Source organism: Mobula birostris, chromosome 4 (genome assembly GCF_030028105.1).
Source record: "Mobula birostris isolate sMobBir1 chromosome 4, sMobBir1.hap1, whole genome shotgun sequence".
Lineage (NCBI taxonomy): Eukaryota > Metazoa > Chordata > Chondrichthyes > Myliobatiformes > Myliobatidae > Mobula > Mobula birostris.
In genome coordinates, this window is record NC_092373.1 from 6,335,165 (window position 1) to 6,354,423 (window position 19,259).

Genomic DNA, 19,259 nt, shown 5'->3' on the forward strand with positions numbered 1-19,259 from the left:
TGTATAAAAATAAATAACGGATGGGGTACAAGGGGTAAGTGGGGCATTAGCGGAAGTTAGAGAAGTCGATGTTCATGCCATCAGGTTGGAGGCTACCCAGACAGAATATAAGGTGTTGTTCCTCCAACCTGAGTGTGGCTTCATCTTTACAGTAGAGGAGGCCGTGGATAGACATGTCAGAATGGAAATGGGATGTGGAATTAAAATGTGTGGCCACTGGGAGATCCTGCTTTCTCTGGAGGACAGAGCGTAGATGTTCAGCAAAGCGGTCTCCCAGTCTGCGTCGGGTCTCGCCAATATATAAAAGGTCACATCGGGAGCACCGGACGCAGTATATCACCCCAGTCGACTCACAGGTGAAGTGTCGCCTCACCTGGAAGGACTGTTTGGGGCCCTGAATGGTGGTGAGGGAGGAAGTGTAAGGGCATGTGTAGCACTTGTTCCGGTTACACGGAGAAGTGCCGGGAGGGGGATCGGTGGGGAGGGCGTTTACCGGCAATGACAGCTAATTGTGGATTTGATGAAACAGCAGGTAAAAGATTTCAGGTTGGATTCACAGCCTCAAGTGTGTCCAGCCTCCAGCATTAACAGCCCATCTTTTTCTCTTCTGTGCTACGTATTTAATTTAATTTTTTAAATATTTATTTCTTATTGGTTCTTTAAGGTTGTTACAGCCAGTGGTAGCAATAGGGATAAGCTCCCACTACCTATTAAATGCTACCAATGATGTGAGTCTCAAATAGCCTCTGACAGCCAGGTGTAGCTCCTGGCCTTCGTGTGTGGCTTAGCTACTGATCCTGGCAAAACTGCTTCTACTGACAGGAGAAGGGGCAAAGGTGGGTTACTGTCGCCTTACAACCAGGTGTTCATCAGCCGCGGTTGGCAGCTTATCTCGGAGAAGGAAAACTCTGATCTCAAACTCGTGCTGCCTTGCGGCAACACCCACTCACAGGGGGGGCTTTGGGAGTAAACCCCGAGAAACGATCCAGAGTCCCTATGTTGAGTTCAATGCTGACTGGGAACTCCTGCGATGTCACTGATGCCAGATCATATTGGTCTCTGGCGTTCCATTCAGCTGTGGGGAGAGGGAGATCCTGCTACTTGGGCAAAGGCTTGCTCTCCATATTGTCCAGCCATGGCTTACCTAACACATAGACAACTAGGATACAATATCAATGACTGAACCCAACTAACAGACGGCCTCATATTTCTTATAGGAATTTATAGTTTTTTTATTATGTATTGCAATGTATCGCTGCCACACATTTCACAACATATGCTAATGAGTTTAAACGTGAATCTGATTCTGATGTTAAGCTCAGTTTAAGTCCCCCCACTTCTCAGTCGCTCTTCCTCCAAAAGTGATTTCTACTTGCAATTTTGATTTTTGTGAGCAGTTTTGGGCCCCATATATGTACTGGCATTGGAGAGGGTCCAGTGGAGGTGCATGAGAAATATCCCAGGAATGAAAGGGTTAATGTATGAGGAGTGTTTATGATGGCTCTGGGCCTGTACTCACTGGAGTTTAGAAGAAAGAGGATGTGCTGGAGCTTTTGGAAAGCATCAAGTTGGATAAGTCACTGGGACTGGATCAGATGTTACTACTGTGGGAGGCGAGGGAGGAGATCGCTGAGCCTCTGGCGATGATCTTTGCATCATCAATGGAGACGGGAGAGGTTCCGGAGGATTGGAGGGTTGCAGATGTTGTTCCCTTATTCAACAAAGGGAGTAGAGATAGCCCAAGAAATTACATACCAGTGAGTCTTACTTCAGTGGTTGGTAAGTTGATGGAGAAGATCCCGAGAGGCAGGATTTATGAACATTTGGAGAGGCATAATATGATTAGGAATAGTCAGCATGACTTTGTGAAAGGCAGGTTGTGCCTTACGAGCCTGATTGAATGTTTTGAGGATGTGACTAAACACATTGATTAAGGAAGAGCAGTAGATGTAGTGTATATGGATTTCAGCAAGGCATTTGATAAGGTACCCCATGCAAGGCTTATTGAGAAAGTAAGCAGGCATGGGATCCAAGGGGACATTGCTTTGTGGATCCAGAACTGGCTTGCCCACAGAAGGGAAAGAGTGGTTGTAGATGGTTCATATTCTGCATGGAGGTCGGTGACCAGTGGAGTGCCTCAGGGATCTGTTCTGGGACCCTTACTCTTCGTGATTTTTATAAATGACCTGGATGAGGAAGTGGCGGGATGGGTTAGTAAGTTTGCTGATGACACAAAGGTTGGGGGTGTTGTGGATAGTGTGGAGGGCTGTCAGAGGTTACAGTGGGACTCTGATAGGATGCAAAGCTGGGTTGAGAAATGGCAGATGGAGTTCAATCCAGATAAGTGTGAAGTGGTTCATTCTGGTAGGTCAAATATGATGGCAGAATATAGTATTAATGGTAAGACACTTGGTAGTGTGGAGGATCAGAGGGATTTTGGGGTCCGAATCCATAGGATACTCAAAGCAGCTGCGCAGTTTGACTCTGTGGTTAAGAAGGCATACGGTGCATTGGCCTTCATCAATCACGGAATTGAATTTAGGAACCGAGAGGTAATGTTGCAGCTATATAGGACCCTGGTCAGACCCCACTTGGAGTACTGTGCTCAATTCTGGTCGCCTCACTGCAGGAAGGACATGGAAACCATAGAAAGGGTGCAGAGGAGATTTACAAGGATGTTGCCTGGATTGGGAAGCATGCTTTATGAGAACAGGTTGAGTGAACTTGGCCTTTTTTTCTTGGAGCGACGGAGGACGAGAGTTGATCTGATAGAAATGTACAAGATAATGGGAGGCTTTAATTGTGTGAATAGTCAGAGACTTTTTCCCCAGGGCTGAAATAGCTAGCACGAGAGGGCACAGGTTTAAGGTGCTTGGAAGCAGGTACAGAGGAGATGTCAGGAGTAAGTTTTTTACGCAGAGAGCGGTAAGTGCGTGGAATGGGCTGCCGGTGACGGTGGTGGAGGCAGATACGATAGGGTCTTTTAAGAGACTCCTGGACAGGTACATGGAGCTTAGAGAAATAGAGGGCTATGGATAAGCCTAGGTAATTTCTAAGGTAGGGACATGTTCGGCACAACTTTGTGGGCCGAAGAGCCTGTATTGTGCTGTAGGTTTTCTAATTCTAATTCTAATGGGTGGGGATCTCACAGAACATTGAAAGGTTTAGATAGAGTGGGCATGCAGTGGGTGTTTTCACTGGGGGGAGGGTCTAGGACCAGAGGGCACAGCCTCAGAAAAGAGGGATGTCCCTTTAGAACAGAGATGAGTAGGAATTTGTTTAGGCAGATGGAGGTGAATCTGATTAGTCAGGGTGTCAGATGGGGCTGAGGGAGATCATAATCAGCTATGATGAAATGGCAGAACAGACTTAAAGGGCTGAATGGCCCAATTCTGTTCCAGTGTCATGTGGTCACTTCTGAGCACATTATCCATGACCGGATGGTGGGTGTAGGTTGGGGAGGATCGTTAAGAATTCCCTTACATTATCCTGGGGATGTCACTGACTGGAACGGTCCCGTCCTGTGCCTCGTTATCTCCATCTTCCTCCTCCTCTTCCTCCTCCTCCTCATCGCTGCTCTCTGACTCTTCGCTGGACGAGGAGTAGTCAGTGACCTTGATAGGGGGGCGGCTGGTCTCCTCATTGCGAAGCTCTCGCAACTCTTTGGCCAAAGCTGTCAGGTCCTGAAGAGTGAGAATAAAAAAACAGATGAATTAAACTCAAGTGAAGGGGGATGAAAGAAGAGGAACGATTATGAATGTAAAGAATTTAATGGCAAATTTGGGTATGGGCGGGGTGGAGGGGAATTAGAACATAGAGCAGAACAGTACAGCACAAGACGGCATTCAGAATGAGGTAAACAACAGGAATTCTGCAGATGCTGGAAATTCAAGCAACACACATCAAAGTTGCTGGTGAACGCAGCAGGCCAGGCAGCATCTGAAGGGTCTCAGCCTGAAACGCCGACTGTACCTCTTCCTAGAGATGCTGCCTGGCCTGCTGCGTTTACCAGCAACTTTGAAGTGTGTTTTCAGAAAGAGGTAGTCAATTGGATTAGACATTGACTGTGGGGTAAGTCAGGGAGTGCTTCTCTGACTGAAGGCCCGTAACTAGTGGTGTGCCATAGGGATTGGTGAGGGGCCCATTATTCATCAGCTTTATTAATGATCTTGATGATAATGTGGTAAACTAGCTCAGTAGATTTGCAGATGACACCAAGGTTGTGGGTGTCGTGGACAGCGAGGAAGACTATCAAAACTTGCAGTGAGAGTTGGACCAGCTGGCAAAACGTCAGATGGAACCTAATGCAGACAGGTGTGAGGTGTTGCAATTTTGGAGGGAAACCAGGATAGGGCTTACACAGTGAATGACAGGACACTCAGGAGTGCGGTCGACAGGGATCTTCGAATACAGATCCGTAATTCCATGAAAGTGGCGTCACAGGGTTATAAAGACAGCTTTTGGCACATTGACCTTCATAACCCAGAGTATTAGGTACAGGAGTTGGGATGTTATGTTGAAATTGTCTGAGACATTGGTGAGGCCTAATTTGGAGTATTGTGTGCAGTTTTGGTCACCTACGTACAGGAAAGGTGCAATAAGATTGAAAGAGTGCAGAGAAAATTTACGAGGATGTTGCCAGAACTTGAGAACCTGAGTGACAGGGAAAGGTTGAATATGTTCGGACTTTATTCCTTGGAGTGACAGAGAATGAGGGGAAATTTGATAAAGGTACACAAAATTATGAGGGGTATAGATAGGGTAAATGCAAGCAGGCTTTTCCCACTGAGGTTGGGGGCGGGGGAAGACCAGATCTAGAGGTCATGGGTTAAGGGTGCAAGGTGAAGCAACACGAGGGAGAACTTCTTCACTCAGAGGGTACTGAGAATGTGGCATGAGCTGCCAGCAGAAGTGGTGGATACGGCTTCAATGTCAATAGTTAAGAGAAGTTTGGATAGGTACAAGGATCGGAGGGTATGGAGGGCTATGGTCTGGGTGCAGGGCTAGGACAGTACAATAGTTTGGCATGGACTAGGGTTGGACCAGAGGTCCTGTTTCTCTGCTGTAGTGCCCCATCACGCTATGAGAGATGGCTAAAATCAGGAAAGTGATTAGGGGAAAAAATAGGGGGATTTAGTGGTAGCTTTTTTTTACATAGAGAGTTAAGGGTAAGTAGGGGCGGTAGTTAGAAGCAGACACATTAGGGACATTTAATGGACTCTTAGATAGGCACATACAGTAGACGAGGGCAAAGTGGAGAGCTATGTAGGAAGGAAGGGAGGGATTGATGGTAGAGTAGATTAAAAGGGTCAGCACAACATTGTGGGCCAAAGGGCCTGTAACTCTGCTGTAATGAGAAAGTAGGGTGACACCAATGAGCTGAGAACTTCCGGAGATCTGGCGGGTGCTTCTCTGGCAAACTGTAAGTCAAAAATTCGCAGAAATTGAAGACATTCCTTCCGCAGAGTTGTTAATGTCAGACTGCCTTCAGTCCAATTTCCACACCAAACTGATATTTTCGTACATTTCTTTTGGATAACTTTTCAGGACCACTGTGAGGAAGGATCATCAGGTTTGTGGGATTTGGGGAATTGGAGCAGAATGGCTGGAATTGAGGAGGATGAGTGAGACATAGAACGTTTTCTATCAAAACCAGTTTTCTGTTCTTGTTGTTGCCTCTGAGAAGAAGCATAGAATCCTCAGATGCCACACCACTAGGTTCAGGAACAATTATTACCCCTAAACTATCAAGCTCTTGAACCAGAGGTGAGAACTACACTCAACTTAACTTGCCACATTATTGAAATGTTCCCAAAACCTATGGACTCACTTTCAAGGGCTCTTCATCTCATGTTCTCTATATTTATTGCTTTTTTTTTATTAGTTTCTTTTTCTTCCTTTCTGTTTGCACAGTTTGTTGTCTTTCGCGTACTGGTCCTTTGTCCACCCTATCAGGTGTGTTCTTTCGTGTTTCTTGCATTTAATGTAAATGCCTGCAAGAAAACTCAGGGTCGTATACAGCAAATTAAATTTGCTTTGAGCTTTTGAACTTTTACTAGACTTTACCTTAGAAAGCATTTTTTTCTCTGGAAGATTTGCAATGAGCCGCCAGAAATAATGACTGAGGTGGACACAATAGCAATGTGTAGCTCATTAGGCAACAAAGCCAGCACGGATGAGCTTGGCTGACCAGATTGTCTCTATTGTGTACGACTGCATGAGAAAAGCAAGAATGCATCTGTCTGGATAAAGCACAGCTTGGGACGACAACTGCTTTACGTGTGACTGCAAGAAACTGCAGAGAGCTCAGCTCAGCACTTCACAGAAACCAGCCTCCCCTCCATGGACTCTCTACTCTTCTCATTGCCCCAGTAATTATATTTTATAGGCATCCGTTAGTCTCGTGAGACCATGGGTTTGCGCCTTGGAAGGTTTCCAGGGCACAGGCCTGGGCAGGGTTGTATGGAAGACCGGCAGTTGCCCATGCTGTAAGTCTCCCCTCTCCACGCCACCGATGTTGTCCAAGGGAAGGGCATTAGGACCCGTACAGCTTGGCACCGGTGTCGTCGCAGAGCAATGTGTGGTTAAGTGCCTTGCTCAAGAACACAACACGCTGCCTCAGCCAAGGCTCGAACTAGCGACTTTCAGATCACTAGACGAACGCCTTAACCACTTGGCCACGCGCCAACACCTGCCCCAGTAAAGCAATCAGCATAAACACAGACCTCATTCACCCCAAACATTCTCTCCTGTCCCCTCTCCCACTGGGCAGAAGATACAAAAGAGTGAAAGCATGTACCACTGGCTCCTGGACAGTGACTACCCCACTGTTGTAAGTCTCCTGAAATATAAAATTAACTCTTGACCTCACAATCTACCTAGTTATGACCTTGCAATTTATAGTTTACCTGCACTACACTTTTTCAGTCGCATTTACACTTCATTCTGCATTGCTATTGTTCTATTTCATTCTACCTTATTCTACATAAAGAGTAAAACGGAGGTGAGGGTTGATACTGGACACTAGAAAACGATGCTGGTGAGGTAGTAATGGGGACAAAGAAATGGCAGATGAACTTAATGGGTACTTTGCATCTGTCTTCACTGTGGAAGACACTAGCAGTGTGCCAGAGATCCGTGAGTGTCAGGGAGCAGGAGTGAGTGCCATTGCTATTACAAAGGAAAGTGTGCTGGGCAAACAGAAAGGTCTTAAGGTGGATAAGTCACCTGGACCGGATGGACTACATCCCAGAGTCCTGAGAGAGGTTGCTGAAGAGATAATGGATGCATTCGTCATGATCTTTCAAGAATCACTTGATTCTGGCATGGTCCAGGAGAACTGGAAAATTGCAAATGTCACTGCACTCCTTAAGAAGGAAGGAAGGCAAAAGAAGGGAAATTATAGGTCAGTTGGGCTAACCTCAGTGGTTGGTAAGTGTTGGAGTCTATTATTAAGGATGAGTTTTCGAGGTACTTGCAGACTAAGTCAAAGTCAGTATGGTTTCCGTGAAGAGAAATTTTGCCTGACAAATCTGTTAGTATTCGTTGATGAAGTAGCAAGCAGGGTGGACAAAAGAGAGGCACTGGATGTCATTTACTTGAATTTTCAGAAGGCATTTGATAAGATGCCACACGAGGCTGCTTAAGATAAAATCCTATTGTGTTACAGGAAAGATACTGACATGGATGGCTGACAGACAGGAAGAAGCGAGTGGGAATAAAAAGGGCCTTTTCTGGTTGGCTGCCATTGAATGATTTGGATAAGTTTTCCCTCATTTTGCCTTTTCACCGTTAACCCATAACCTCTAGTTTTAGTCTCACCCAACCTCTGTGGAAAAAATCTGTTTGCGTTTACCCTATCTATAATCCTCATCATAATGTGCTTTTGTGGTCTTTCTTGTACAATTCTGTATAATTTATGTCTGTTTTTCTAGTGAATGCTTCGTCTCTGATGCTCTGTGTTTGTGATACTGCTGCAAGTTAGTTTTTCTTCCACCTGTACGTACGTGGACTTGTATGGGTGACAATAAACGTCACTTTAACATGAAACCCTCACACTACAGCTTGTCCCTGTGGTCTCATTTTGGAGGACTCTGCATCTCATGCTACACGTTTCTGGTTTCTGGTTTCTGGTTACTCTTTTTTTTGTTATTTTGTATGGTTTGTGCTTCAGCATGGGCTGACTCTGCAGCCTACTCTCAATGCACAACACAACACTAAACTGAACTGAACACTCCGAGGCCGTTTTGAGGACCCTGCAGTTTGATGCTTAATATTCTGTGTGTTATTTACTCATATTTTTGCTGTTTGCATGATTTGTTCTTTTTTTTAAGTGGGCCACTGGTATTACGCCGCTACACTATCGTGCCAAGCTAGTGGACTAAAGAGCTCACCCGTCTTTATAAGCAACACAGAGAAATTACTGGGGGAACTCAGCTGGTCAGGCAGCATCTACGGGAATGAATAAACAGTTCACGTTTCAGGCCATGACCCTTCATCAGGCTTGAGGAAGGGTCTCAACCTGAAATGTCGACTGTTTATTCATTTCCATGGATGCAGCCCGACCAGCTGAGTTCCTCCAGCATTTTGTTTGTTGCTCTGCATTTCCAGTATCTGCAGAATCTCTCGTGTTTATGATTTGCCCCTCTTCATAAAGTGATCTCCCTTGTCAGTTCTGATGCAGGGTGACTATACAAAACATCAAACAGATTTAAGGCATTTGACAAGGTTCCACACGGTAGGCTTATTCAGAAAGTCAGAAGGCATGGGATCCAGGGAAGTTTGGCCAGGTGGATTCAGAATTGGCTTGCCTGCAGAAGGCAGAGGGTCGTGGTGGAGGGAGTGCATTCGGATTGGAGGATTGTGACTAGTGGTGTCCCACAAGGATCGGTTCTGGGACCTCTACTTTTCGTGATTTTTATTAACGACCTGGATGTGGAGGTAGGAGGGTGGGTTGGCAAGTTTTCAGACGACACAAAGGTTGGTGGTGTTGTAGATAGTGTAGAGGATTGTCAAAGATTGCAGAGAGACATTGATAGGATGCAGAAGTGGGCTGAGAAGTGGCAGATGGAGTTCAACCCGGAGAAGTGTGAGGTGGGACACTTTGGAAGGACAAACTCCAAGGCAGAGTACAAAGTAAATGGCAGGAGCAGAGGGATCTCGGGGTACATGTCCACAGATCCCTGAAAGTTGCCTCACAGGTAGATAGTGTAGTTAAGAAAGCTTATGGAGTGTTAGCTTTCATAAGTCAAGGTATAGAGTGTAAGAGTCGCGGGGTAATGATGCAGCTCTATAAAACTCTGGTTTTTGTCACACTTGGAGTACGGTGTCCAGTTCTGGTCGCCTCACTGTAGGAAGGATGTGGAAGCATTGGAAAGGGTACAGAGGAGACTTACCAGGATGCTGCCTGGTTTAGAGAGTATGCATTATGATCAGAGATTAAGGGAGCTAGGGCTTTACTCTTTGGAGAGAAGGAGGATGAGAGGAGACATGATAGAGGTATACAAGATATTAAGAGGAATAGTTAGAGTGGACAGCCAGCGCCGCTTCCCCAGGGCACCACTGCTCAATACAAGAGGACATGGCTTTAAGGTAAGGGGTGGGAAGTTCAAGGGGGATATTAGAGGAAGGTTTTTTACTCAGAGAGTGGTTGGTGCGTGGAATGCACTGCCTGAGTCAGTGGTGGAGGCAGATACACTAGTGAAGTTTAAGAGACTACTAGACAGGTATATGGAATTTAAGTTGGGGGGTTATATGGGAGGCAGGTTTAAGGGTCGGCACAACATTGTGGGCTGAAGGGCCTGTACTGTGCTGTACCATTCTATGTTCTATGCTCCTCAATCTGTCACGTGCTGGCAACAGACAGAATGCTGGAGAAACACCTCGGGTCAGGCAGCAGCTATGGAGAGAAATGGATGGCATTTCCCCACCCACACAGGTGCTGCTTGACCTGCTGAGCTCTGCCAGAGCTTTGTGTGTGTATGTGGCTCCAGATTGCAGCATCAGCAGTTCCTCATGTCTCCCACAGACGGTACGTTCCTTCTGGGAATCTCCGGGCCATGACAAATCCATAGGACTGTAAGATACAGGAGTAGTATTAGGCCATCAGCCGACTGAGTCAGCTCTGCCAGTCCATCTGGCAATGTCAACATTCCTTTCCAGAGCAGTAGAATATAAAAGCAAGGAGGTTGACAGGTTCTTGATTAGTTAATGGTTACTGGGAGAAGGCAGGTGAATGGGGGTCGAGAGGGATAATAAATCAACCATGATGGAATGGCGGAGCAGACTCGTTGGGATGAATGGCCTAATTTTGCTCCTATGTCTTATGGTCTTATGAGCAATCAGAGAAGTGAAGGAGCATTTGGGACATTGCTGTCTCAAGGCCACTTATCGAGAGCGTGCTGAGATCCAGTAGAAGGTCTTCAGTCTTCACTCAGAACCCCCTGCCCAGCCGTAGAAATGTCTACTGACCCCACACCAACCTTCTCCATGACCTTGGAACCCGAGGGACGGGAGTGGAATCAAGGCACTTTACTGAATCCCAAACAGTCCTGTCAAACTCATTTCAAAGCCTAGACTACACCCATTTCCATTAAGATGATAAAGTTCATGTCATATAAGTCAGTGATGGCAAAGCTTCAGTCTGAATCTGAACCCCTGTACCTACGCTTCATGTTACTTGGGATCTATCGCCACCTTCTGGAGGGAGGGTGGTCCTGGTGGGCTTGCTCTTTGGCCTGGCCAAGATGGCCACTGACTGGTCCAGGTAGCGGGCAGCTAAGGACACTGGCTCACTTCTGGGGTTAGGTTCTTACCCAAGTGTCCTTTGAGAGGAAACATGTGGTTACAATAGATACACAGGGGAATTGAGTATTTTAGAGATAGTATTAAACCACATCCTAATTTGAAATTGTTGCCAGTCTTGTAAATCTCTGATGTTTGTATTTTAAGTTTCAATAAATTTCTGAGACCATAAGATACGGAAGCAGAATTAGACCATTTGGCCCATCGAGTCTGCTCCACTGTTTCATCATGGGTGATCCATTTTTCTCTCAGCCCCAGTCTTCTGCCTTCTCCCCATAACCCTGTATACCCTGACCAATCAAGAATCCATCTATCTCTTCCTCTATTTTGAGGCTGCGTCCTCTGGTCTTTAGACACTCCCACTATAGGAAACATCCTCTCTACATCCACTCTTTCAAGGCCTTTCACCATTTGATAGGTTTTAATGAGGTCACCTCTCATTCCTCGGAATTCCAGTGAGCAGAGGCCCAGAGCCATCAAATACTCTTCATATTGTAGGGTAACGTAATTGTACATAATTCACCACCTCTGACATTGAGTTGGGGTTTTGCTTTAAGAGGCTGCCATGATGACGTAATTATGTAAAAGGTTTTTCAGCTCGCTTTTTTTGTTAGGTTTTGGCGTTCAATAAAATGTGTTGAGGGTTTCATTAAACATAAAATGCCTCATTTCATTTTACTTGGTGAAAGCCCACACTGGTGACCACCATGCTCTAGGACGATTCCTGAGTTATTGAACACATCCGCCAACACAATCACTTTGAAACTGCAGGAGTTTTGGGAGCAAAGTGCTGTCACTTGGTTTGTCTAAGCCAGTTTGCTCTGCGAGGCATCTCCACCGACAACACTAAATTCTACCACGTGGTAGTGTCGCTCGGAAACTCCACGGCTGTGAGACTGGTGAGTCTGCTAGAACATCCGCCTAAACACTATAAATACCGATCGCTGAAAACACACCTTTTACAGAATTCTGGACTATTGTAATCTGAACACATGAGACAGTTGCTCTCAATATCTGGTTTTGGCGATACTAGACCTTTGGAGCTTATGGACCACATGTTGCCTCTCCTGGGAAATCACCATCCTTGTTTTATTTTTAAATAATTCTTCACGCAGCAAATGCCTGATCACGTGGCCCTCCCTAATACACCAGGGATAGACTTGCCAAGTGGCTTGCTAAAATGGCTGATAGTCTACACTCAGCTAGGCAATGTTACATAAGAACATGAGAAATAGGAGCAGGAGTTGGCCATCTGGCCCGCCGAGCCCGCTCCACCACTCAACAAGGTCATGGCTGATCTGACCATGAGCTCATCTCCACCTACCTGCCCTTTCCCCATAACTCTTAATTCCCCTACTATGCAAGAATCTATCCAACCTTTTGTATGTTTCTATAAAATCTCCTCTCATTCTTCTGAATTCCAGCGAGTACGGTCCCAGGCCCTGGGAAAGGGGCAACTACACTTTCCCCAAAGCTCTGGAAGTCCTCAATCAGAGCCTCATGACCGGCTGCAGTTTAGAAGTCATACCCAGGAATCGAATTGTAGCAGCAGAGATGTGGTTTTTGAGGAGGATGCACAGAATATCATGGACGAAACAAATATCTAACGAGGATGTCATGAACAGAGCAAACACAAAAAGAGAAATAATGTATGACATGTGATTAGGAAAGAGGAGTTAGAATGCAGGGTAATTATGGGAAAAATTGAAGGGAAGAAAGCAAGAGGAAGACAAAGACAAATGGTGATGGAGACAGCAGCCAGAGAACTGGAAATGAATACCAATGAATTGATCCACTTGACCTGAAACAGGAGTGTGTGGGCCATGGCAGTCAAAGCTCAGACTGGGCACGGAACCTGATGATGATGATGATGATGACAGTCCCAGGGGACTCAGTCTTTCCTCAAAGTCTAATCTCTTCATCTCTGCAATCAACCTGGTGAACATCCTCTGCATAGCTTCCAAAGCCAGTATATCTGGTACATCATTCCTCTTCCTTTCTCTGCCTCAGAAAACGCAATCAGCAAGCCCCCAACACGAGGACACCTATGACTGTGAAACAAATGATGCCAGTCCTGTGGTTTTACTGCGCTCACGTTGGTACAAACGCCAGGAAGTGCACTGCCGCATGTGAGTTACTCGACTGCTGGGCGAATTCCCAGACCTCACCAAGCCCACATTCTCCACTACAGCTCCAAAACACAGGGTCGAACACCACATTCCCAGAATTTCATGCCGCGTGGGTAGACTGGACCCAGAAAAGTTGGCAACCACGAAGGCTCAGCTTGCCAAAGTGGAAATACTTGGAACCGTACGCCGGTCAAATAGCCCCTGGGTTTCACCCCTCCATGTGGTTCTAAGTCTGATGGTGGTTGCCACCTACATGATTACTGACGCCTTAACGAGGTCACCACTCCCCATTGTTACCCAGTCCCGCACATTCAAGACTTGTCGGCACACTTAGCCAGAAAGTTAATTTTTTCCAAAGTCGATCTAGTTGGGGGCTACCATCAGGTACCTGTGCGTTTGGAGGACATTCTCAAAATAGGTGTGAAAACTCCAATTAGCCTCTGAAGAGTTTCTGTGCACGCCATTTGGATTGAAGAATACAGCACAGTCCTGTAGTCATCCGCTGAGTTGGTGTGTGGGCAGCCGTTATGAGTGCCATGCCATTTCATTCCTGCTGCCACAACTGCCAAGTCGGCCTCTCAGCAGCGTTCCACCCTCCTCAGTAAATTCAATTCCTTTTCACCTATTCCCACCTCCCTTCATGGCGTTCAGCACTCTTGGGTTCTCGTTGACCTGCATCCTACCTTGTTTGTTTTCATCTGCCACGACACACACCAATGTCCCCTTAGGCCCCCTTACAATGGCCGGTTTGGTGTTTTGGAACAGGGAGAAAATCATAGATAAGAGGGGTAAACCTGAACGTATTTCAGTAGATTGCCTTAAACTGGCCCATCAAGATTTGGAGTATTCCGCTGCCATGCCCGGACATCCCAACTTGACCATAAGCGTGTCAACACACCTCCGGACGAGACAGGGGCACCTGCAGTTCCTCCAGGCACGGAACAAAGAACCTGAGCCTGGCCCCAGACAGGCTGACAATGCCGGTCCAGTGAATTCTGGGGAGGGTGCTTGTGTAGGGTAATGTAATTGTGAGAGGCGACAAGGCAGCCCTAACAACAGCGAGGGCCAAACTGTCCCGGCCATTTAGAGAGGCAAAGCATGCACACGTCCAGCGAATCCACAGCCACTTCCAGGACAGTGGTGACACACGACGTATGTGGAAGGGCATTCAGGACATCCCAACTACAAGACAACACTACCTGCCTGTGCTGGTGATGCCTCCCTCCCAGATGCGTTGAACAACTTCTACGCTCATTTCGAGGTGGAAAATGACGTAGTGGCGAGGAAGACCACCCCTCCTCCAAATGACCAGGTGCTGTGTCTTACCGTGGCCGATGTGAGGAGAACCCTGTGCAGGGTCAACCCACGGAAGGCTGCTGGACCAGACAATATTCCTGGCAGAGTGCTCAGAGGATGTGCAGACCAGCGGGCAGATGTTCTCACTGACATCTTCAACATCTCCCTAAGCAGCGCCGTCGTTCCTACGTGCTTCAAGGCCGCCACCATTGTCCCCATGCCGAAGAAGTCTTCACTGTCCTGCCTCAACGACTACCATCCCATTGCACTCACATCCATCATCGTGAAGTGTTTCGAGAGGCTCGTCATCAAGACCCTGCTGCCCCCCTCACGGGAACCCCCTGCAGTTCGTGTACCGTCCCAACCGTTCAACAGGTGACACCATTGCCATCACCCTCCACCTGGCCCCAACCACCTGGACAAAACAGACACGTACGTTTGAATGCTGTTCATAGACTTCAGTTCAGCATTCAACACAATCATTCCACAGAAACTGATTGGAAAGCTGAGCCTACTGGGCCTGAACACTTCCCTCTGCAACTGGATCCTAGACTTCCTGACTGGGAAACCTCAGTCAGTCCGGATTGGAAGCAGCATCTCCAACACCGTCACACTGAGCACAGGGGCCCCCCAGGGCTGTGTGCTCAGTCCACTGCTGTTCACTCTGCTGACCCATGACTGTACAGCAACACTCAGCTCGAACCACACCATCAAGTTTGCCGATGACACGACCGTGGTGGGTCTCATCAGCAAGAACAACGAGTCAGCATACAGAGAGGACGTGCAGTGGCTAACAGACTGGTGCAGAGCCAACAACCTGTCTCTGAATGTTAACAAAACAAAAGAGATGGTTGTTGACTTCAGGAGAGCACAGAGCGACCACTCTCCGCTGAACATTGACGGCTCCTCCGTTGAGATTGTTAAGAGCACCAAATTTCTTGGTGTTCACCTGGCGGAGAAACTCAACTGGTCCCTCAACACCAGCTCCATAGCCAAGAAAGCCCAGCAGCGTCTCTACCTTCTGCGAAGGCTGAGAAAAGTCCATCTCCCACCCCCCATCCTCACCATATTCTACAGAGGTTGTATTGAGAGCATCCTGAGCAGCGGCATCACTGCCTGGTTCGGAAATTGCACCATCTCAGATCGCAAGACCCTGCAGCGGATAGTGAGGTCAGCTGAGAAGATCATCAGGGTCTCTCTTCCTGCCATTAGACATTTACACCACACGCTGCACCCGCAAAGCCAACAGCATTATGAAGGATCCCACGCACCCCTCATACAAACTTTTCTCCCTCCTGCCATCTGGCAAAAGGCACCGAAGCATTCGGGCTCTCATGACCAGACTGTGCAACAGTTTCTTCCCCCAAGTCATCAGACTCCTCAATACCCAGAGTCTAGACTGACGTCTACATCATTTATTATTATATTGTAATTTGTCCTCTACTGTGCCTATTGTCTTGTTTATTATTTGTTGTACTGCCCTGCACTGTTTTGTGCACTTTATGCAATCCTGTGTAGGTCTGTTCTAGTGCAGTTTTTATGTTGTTTTACATAGTCTAGTGTAGCCTCGTGCTGTCTCACATAGTCTAGTGTAGTTTTGTGTTGTTTCATGTAGTACTAGGGTCCTGGAGGAACGTTGTTTCATTTTTACTGTGTACTGTACCAGCAGCTTATGGTCGAAATGACAATAAAAAGCAACTTGACTTGACTTGGCTTGAAATGTGGGAGGGCCTGTGTAGGGTGATGCAATTGGGAGAAATGTACATAATTCACAAACACTGCCATTGAGTTGGGGTTTCACTTCTAGAGGCTGGTCTGACACGGATGATGTTATTACGCAAATGGTTTTTTTTGCACACTTTTGTGGTGTAGGATTTGAAGTTCAATAAAATGTGTTATGGCTATTGCTAAACATAAAATGCCCCACTTCATTTTACTTGTGAAAACCTACAATATGATTCCAGCCTTTCAGTCCCGGGATCATTTTCGTGAACCTCCTTTGAACCCTCTGCAATGTCAGCACATTCTTTCTGAGGTGAGGTGCTCAAAAGTGCTCACAGTACTCTTAGTGAGGCTTCACCAGTGCTTTATAAAGCCCCAAGATGACATCCCTGCTGTTATATTCAAAACCTCTTGAAATGAATGCTAACATCGTATTGGTCTTCCTCACCACAGACTCAACCCGCAAATTTTGTACCTCAGATTTTAAAATCTTCTTCTTCATCTAGAAAATAGAGTACACTTTCATTTCATCTACCATACACTTCCCAACACTGTATTCCATTTGCCACTTCTTTGTCCATTCTCCTAATCTGTCTACGTTCTTCTGTAGCCTCAAAACTACTTACCCTCTTCATATCTTCATTTTGTCCACAAGTTTGAGCACAAAGCCATCAATTCTACCATACAAGTCACTGACATATAACGTGAAAGGAAGTGGTCCATACGCAGACCCTGTGGAACATCAGTAGTCACTGGCAGCCAATCAGCCAGTACTTTATCATGCCTGTAACTTTCCTGTAATACCATGGGATCATAGCTTGTTAAGCAGCCTCATGTGTGGCACCTTGACAAAGGCCTTCTGAAAATCCAAATGTACAACATCAGCCGATTGTTCTTTGTCTATCCTGCTTGTTATTTCTTCAAAGAATTCCGACCAGTTTGTCAGGCAAGATTTTCCCTTAAGGAAACCATGTTGACTATTGTCTATTTTAACTTGTGCCTCCAACTACATCCTTAACAATTGACTCCAACATCTTCCCAACCACGAATGACAGTCTAACTGGCCTATAATTTCCTTTCCTCTGCCTGTCACCCTTCCTGAACAGCGGAGTGACATTTACAATTTTCCATTCCTCCAGAACCATGTCAGAAGTTAATGAATCGTGAAAGATCATTACTAATGCCTCCACAGTCTTCAGCCAGCTCTTTCTGGGGTGTATACCATCTGGTCCAGGTGACTTTTGGGCCCCTTATCTAACAAAAGATGTGCTGGCATTGGAGATGATCCAGAGGTGATTCATGAGAATGATCCCTGTAATGAAAGGGTTAAGGTGGTTGATGGTTCTGGCCCTGTACTCAATGGAGTTTAGGGGAATAAGGGGAGATCTCATCAAAACCCATCAAATATTGAAAGGCCTGGACAGAATGAATGTGGAGAGGATGTTTCCTATAGTGGGGGAGTCTAGGACCAGAGGGCACAGCGTCAGAATAAAGGGACTTCCCTTTAGAACAGAGATGAGGAGGAACTTCTTTAGCCTCAGGATGGTGAATATGTGGAATTCATTGCCACAGATGGCTGCGGAGGCCAAGACATTGGGTACATTTAAAGCGGAGGTTGATAGGATCTTGGTTTGTCAGGGCATCAAAAGTTAAGGGGAGAAGGCAAGAAAATGGGGTCATCAGCCATGATGGAATGGTGGAGCAGACTCGATAGGCAGAAAGGCCTAGTTCTGCTCCTGTGTCTTTTGGCCTAACCAGTTACTGCATTCCCGCCAAGACTTATATTGAAAGTCTGCTGTAAAAAGCACAGTGTGTGCCAGCCCAGGCACAATCAGTCCCTAACCTCTACTGCCATTAACTCTCCCTGCACACACTGACCAACGGCTGCAAGCTCACACCCTGAGCCAGAGCCCATCACCTGCACAGCGACGACGACAGGCTCGCCTTGGAAAGCTAACTCCAGGTAATGGGGGGGCTGGCGGCCGATGGAGGCTGGGAGGAGGGGCAGAGGGCGGAGTGCGGAACTTGCACAACATCGCCCCACCCACACACCCACCCACATAAACACTCAGAAGCATCAACAACTGACGTAGCCGCTGGCTCGAGAAAACAGAGATAGAGTGGCCAGCTTCACACGTAAAGCACGCAGACGTTCAAAAGCAGAGTGAGGCAGTATTAGTCTTACCACCTTTGCCTACATGAGCAACCGGCGGGTCAGCATGGGGGCAAGAGGGAGGGGACGGTGGAGAAAAGAAATCAAGTTGGAAAAAATGATCAAGACAGAAATTTGGCAAAGGAAAAGATTCTGCAGACATCACTCTCTTAATCACCAGGGTCTACAGGTCTGTGTGGCAAATTAGCATTCATTTCAGGAGAACAAGAATATAGTCATAGTCATACTTTACTGATCCCGGGGGAAATTGGTTAATGCAAAATATAAATGCAAAGGTGCAATGCTGAGGCTCTCTAAGGCATTGATCAGACCTCACCTGGAGTATTGTCGGCAGATTTGGGCCCCTTATCTAAGAAAGGATCTGCTGACATTGGAGAGGGCCCAGAGGAGGTTCATGAGAATGACTCCAGGAATGAAAGGGTTAATGACCGAGGAATGTTTGACGGGATGGCTCGGGGCCTGTATTCACTGGAGTTCAGAAGAATGGTGCCCCGGGGGGTGATCGCATTGAAACCTATTGAACACGTTTAAAGCCGACGTTGATAGATTGTTGATTAGTCAGGGTGTCAAAGGTTATGGGCAGAAAGTAGGAGAATGGGGTTGAGAAGGAAAATAAATTAGCCACGATGAAATTATGGGCATACTTGATGGGTCGAATGGCCTAATTCTGCTCCTATGTTTTATGATCTAATCTTTGCCTTAAACGTACCCAATGTCGGCCTCTACAGCTGTCCGTGGCAACGAATTCCACAGAGTCACCTCCCTCTCCCTCTGGCTGAAGAAATTCCTCCTCATCTCTGTTCTAAAGGAATGTCTTTCTATTTTGAGGCTGTGCCCTCTGGTCCTAGACTCCCCCACTGTAGGAAACATCCTCTCCACGCCCATTCTATCCAGGCTCTTCAATATTTGACAGATTTCAATGAGTTTCCCAACCCATTTCTTCTAAACACCAGCAAGTACATCCCTAGGTGCCAATTGTGTCTAACTCCCAAATAAATACAGATTTAAGGTCTCCCCCTTGTCTTTTGTCTCCACGCATAGATTACTATTCTGATCTTTTAGAGGGCCAATTTTATTCTTTGCAATCCTTTTGCTGTAAACATAATCTGTAGAATCCCTTAGGATGTTCCTTCAGC

At 46.6% G+C, this 19,259-nt stretch overlaps 1 protein-coding gene across 4 annotated transcripts in view; it reads right to left on the bottom strand.

The window, feature by feature from the left end:
- Positions 1-19,259, bottom strand: part of LOC140196143 (traf2 and NCK-interacting protein kinase-like) — a 290,127-nt gene that overhangs the window by 48,782 nt on the left and 222,086 nt on the right. For all 4 annotated transcript variants that reach the window (XM_072254879.1, XM_072254878.1, XM_072254877.1 and 1 more), the window contains one exon: positions 3,484-3,683. In XM_072254879.1, coding sequence (XP_072110980.1) covers positions 3,484-3,683 — 200 coding nt within the window. The remainder of the gene's footprint in view (positions 1-3,483; positions 3,684-19,259) is intronic.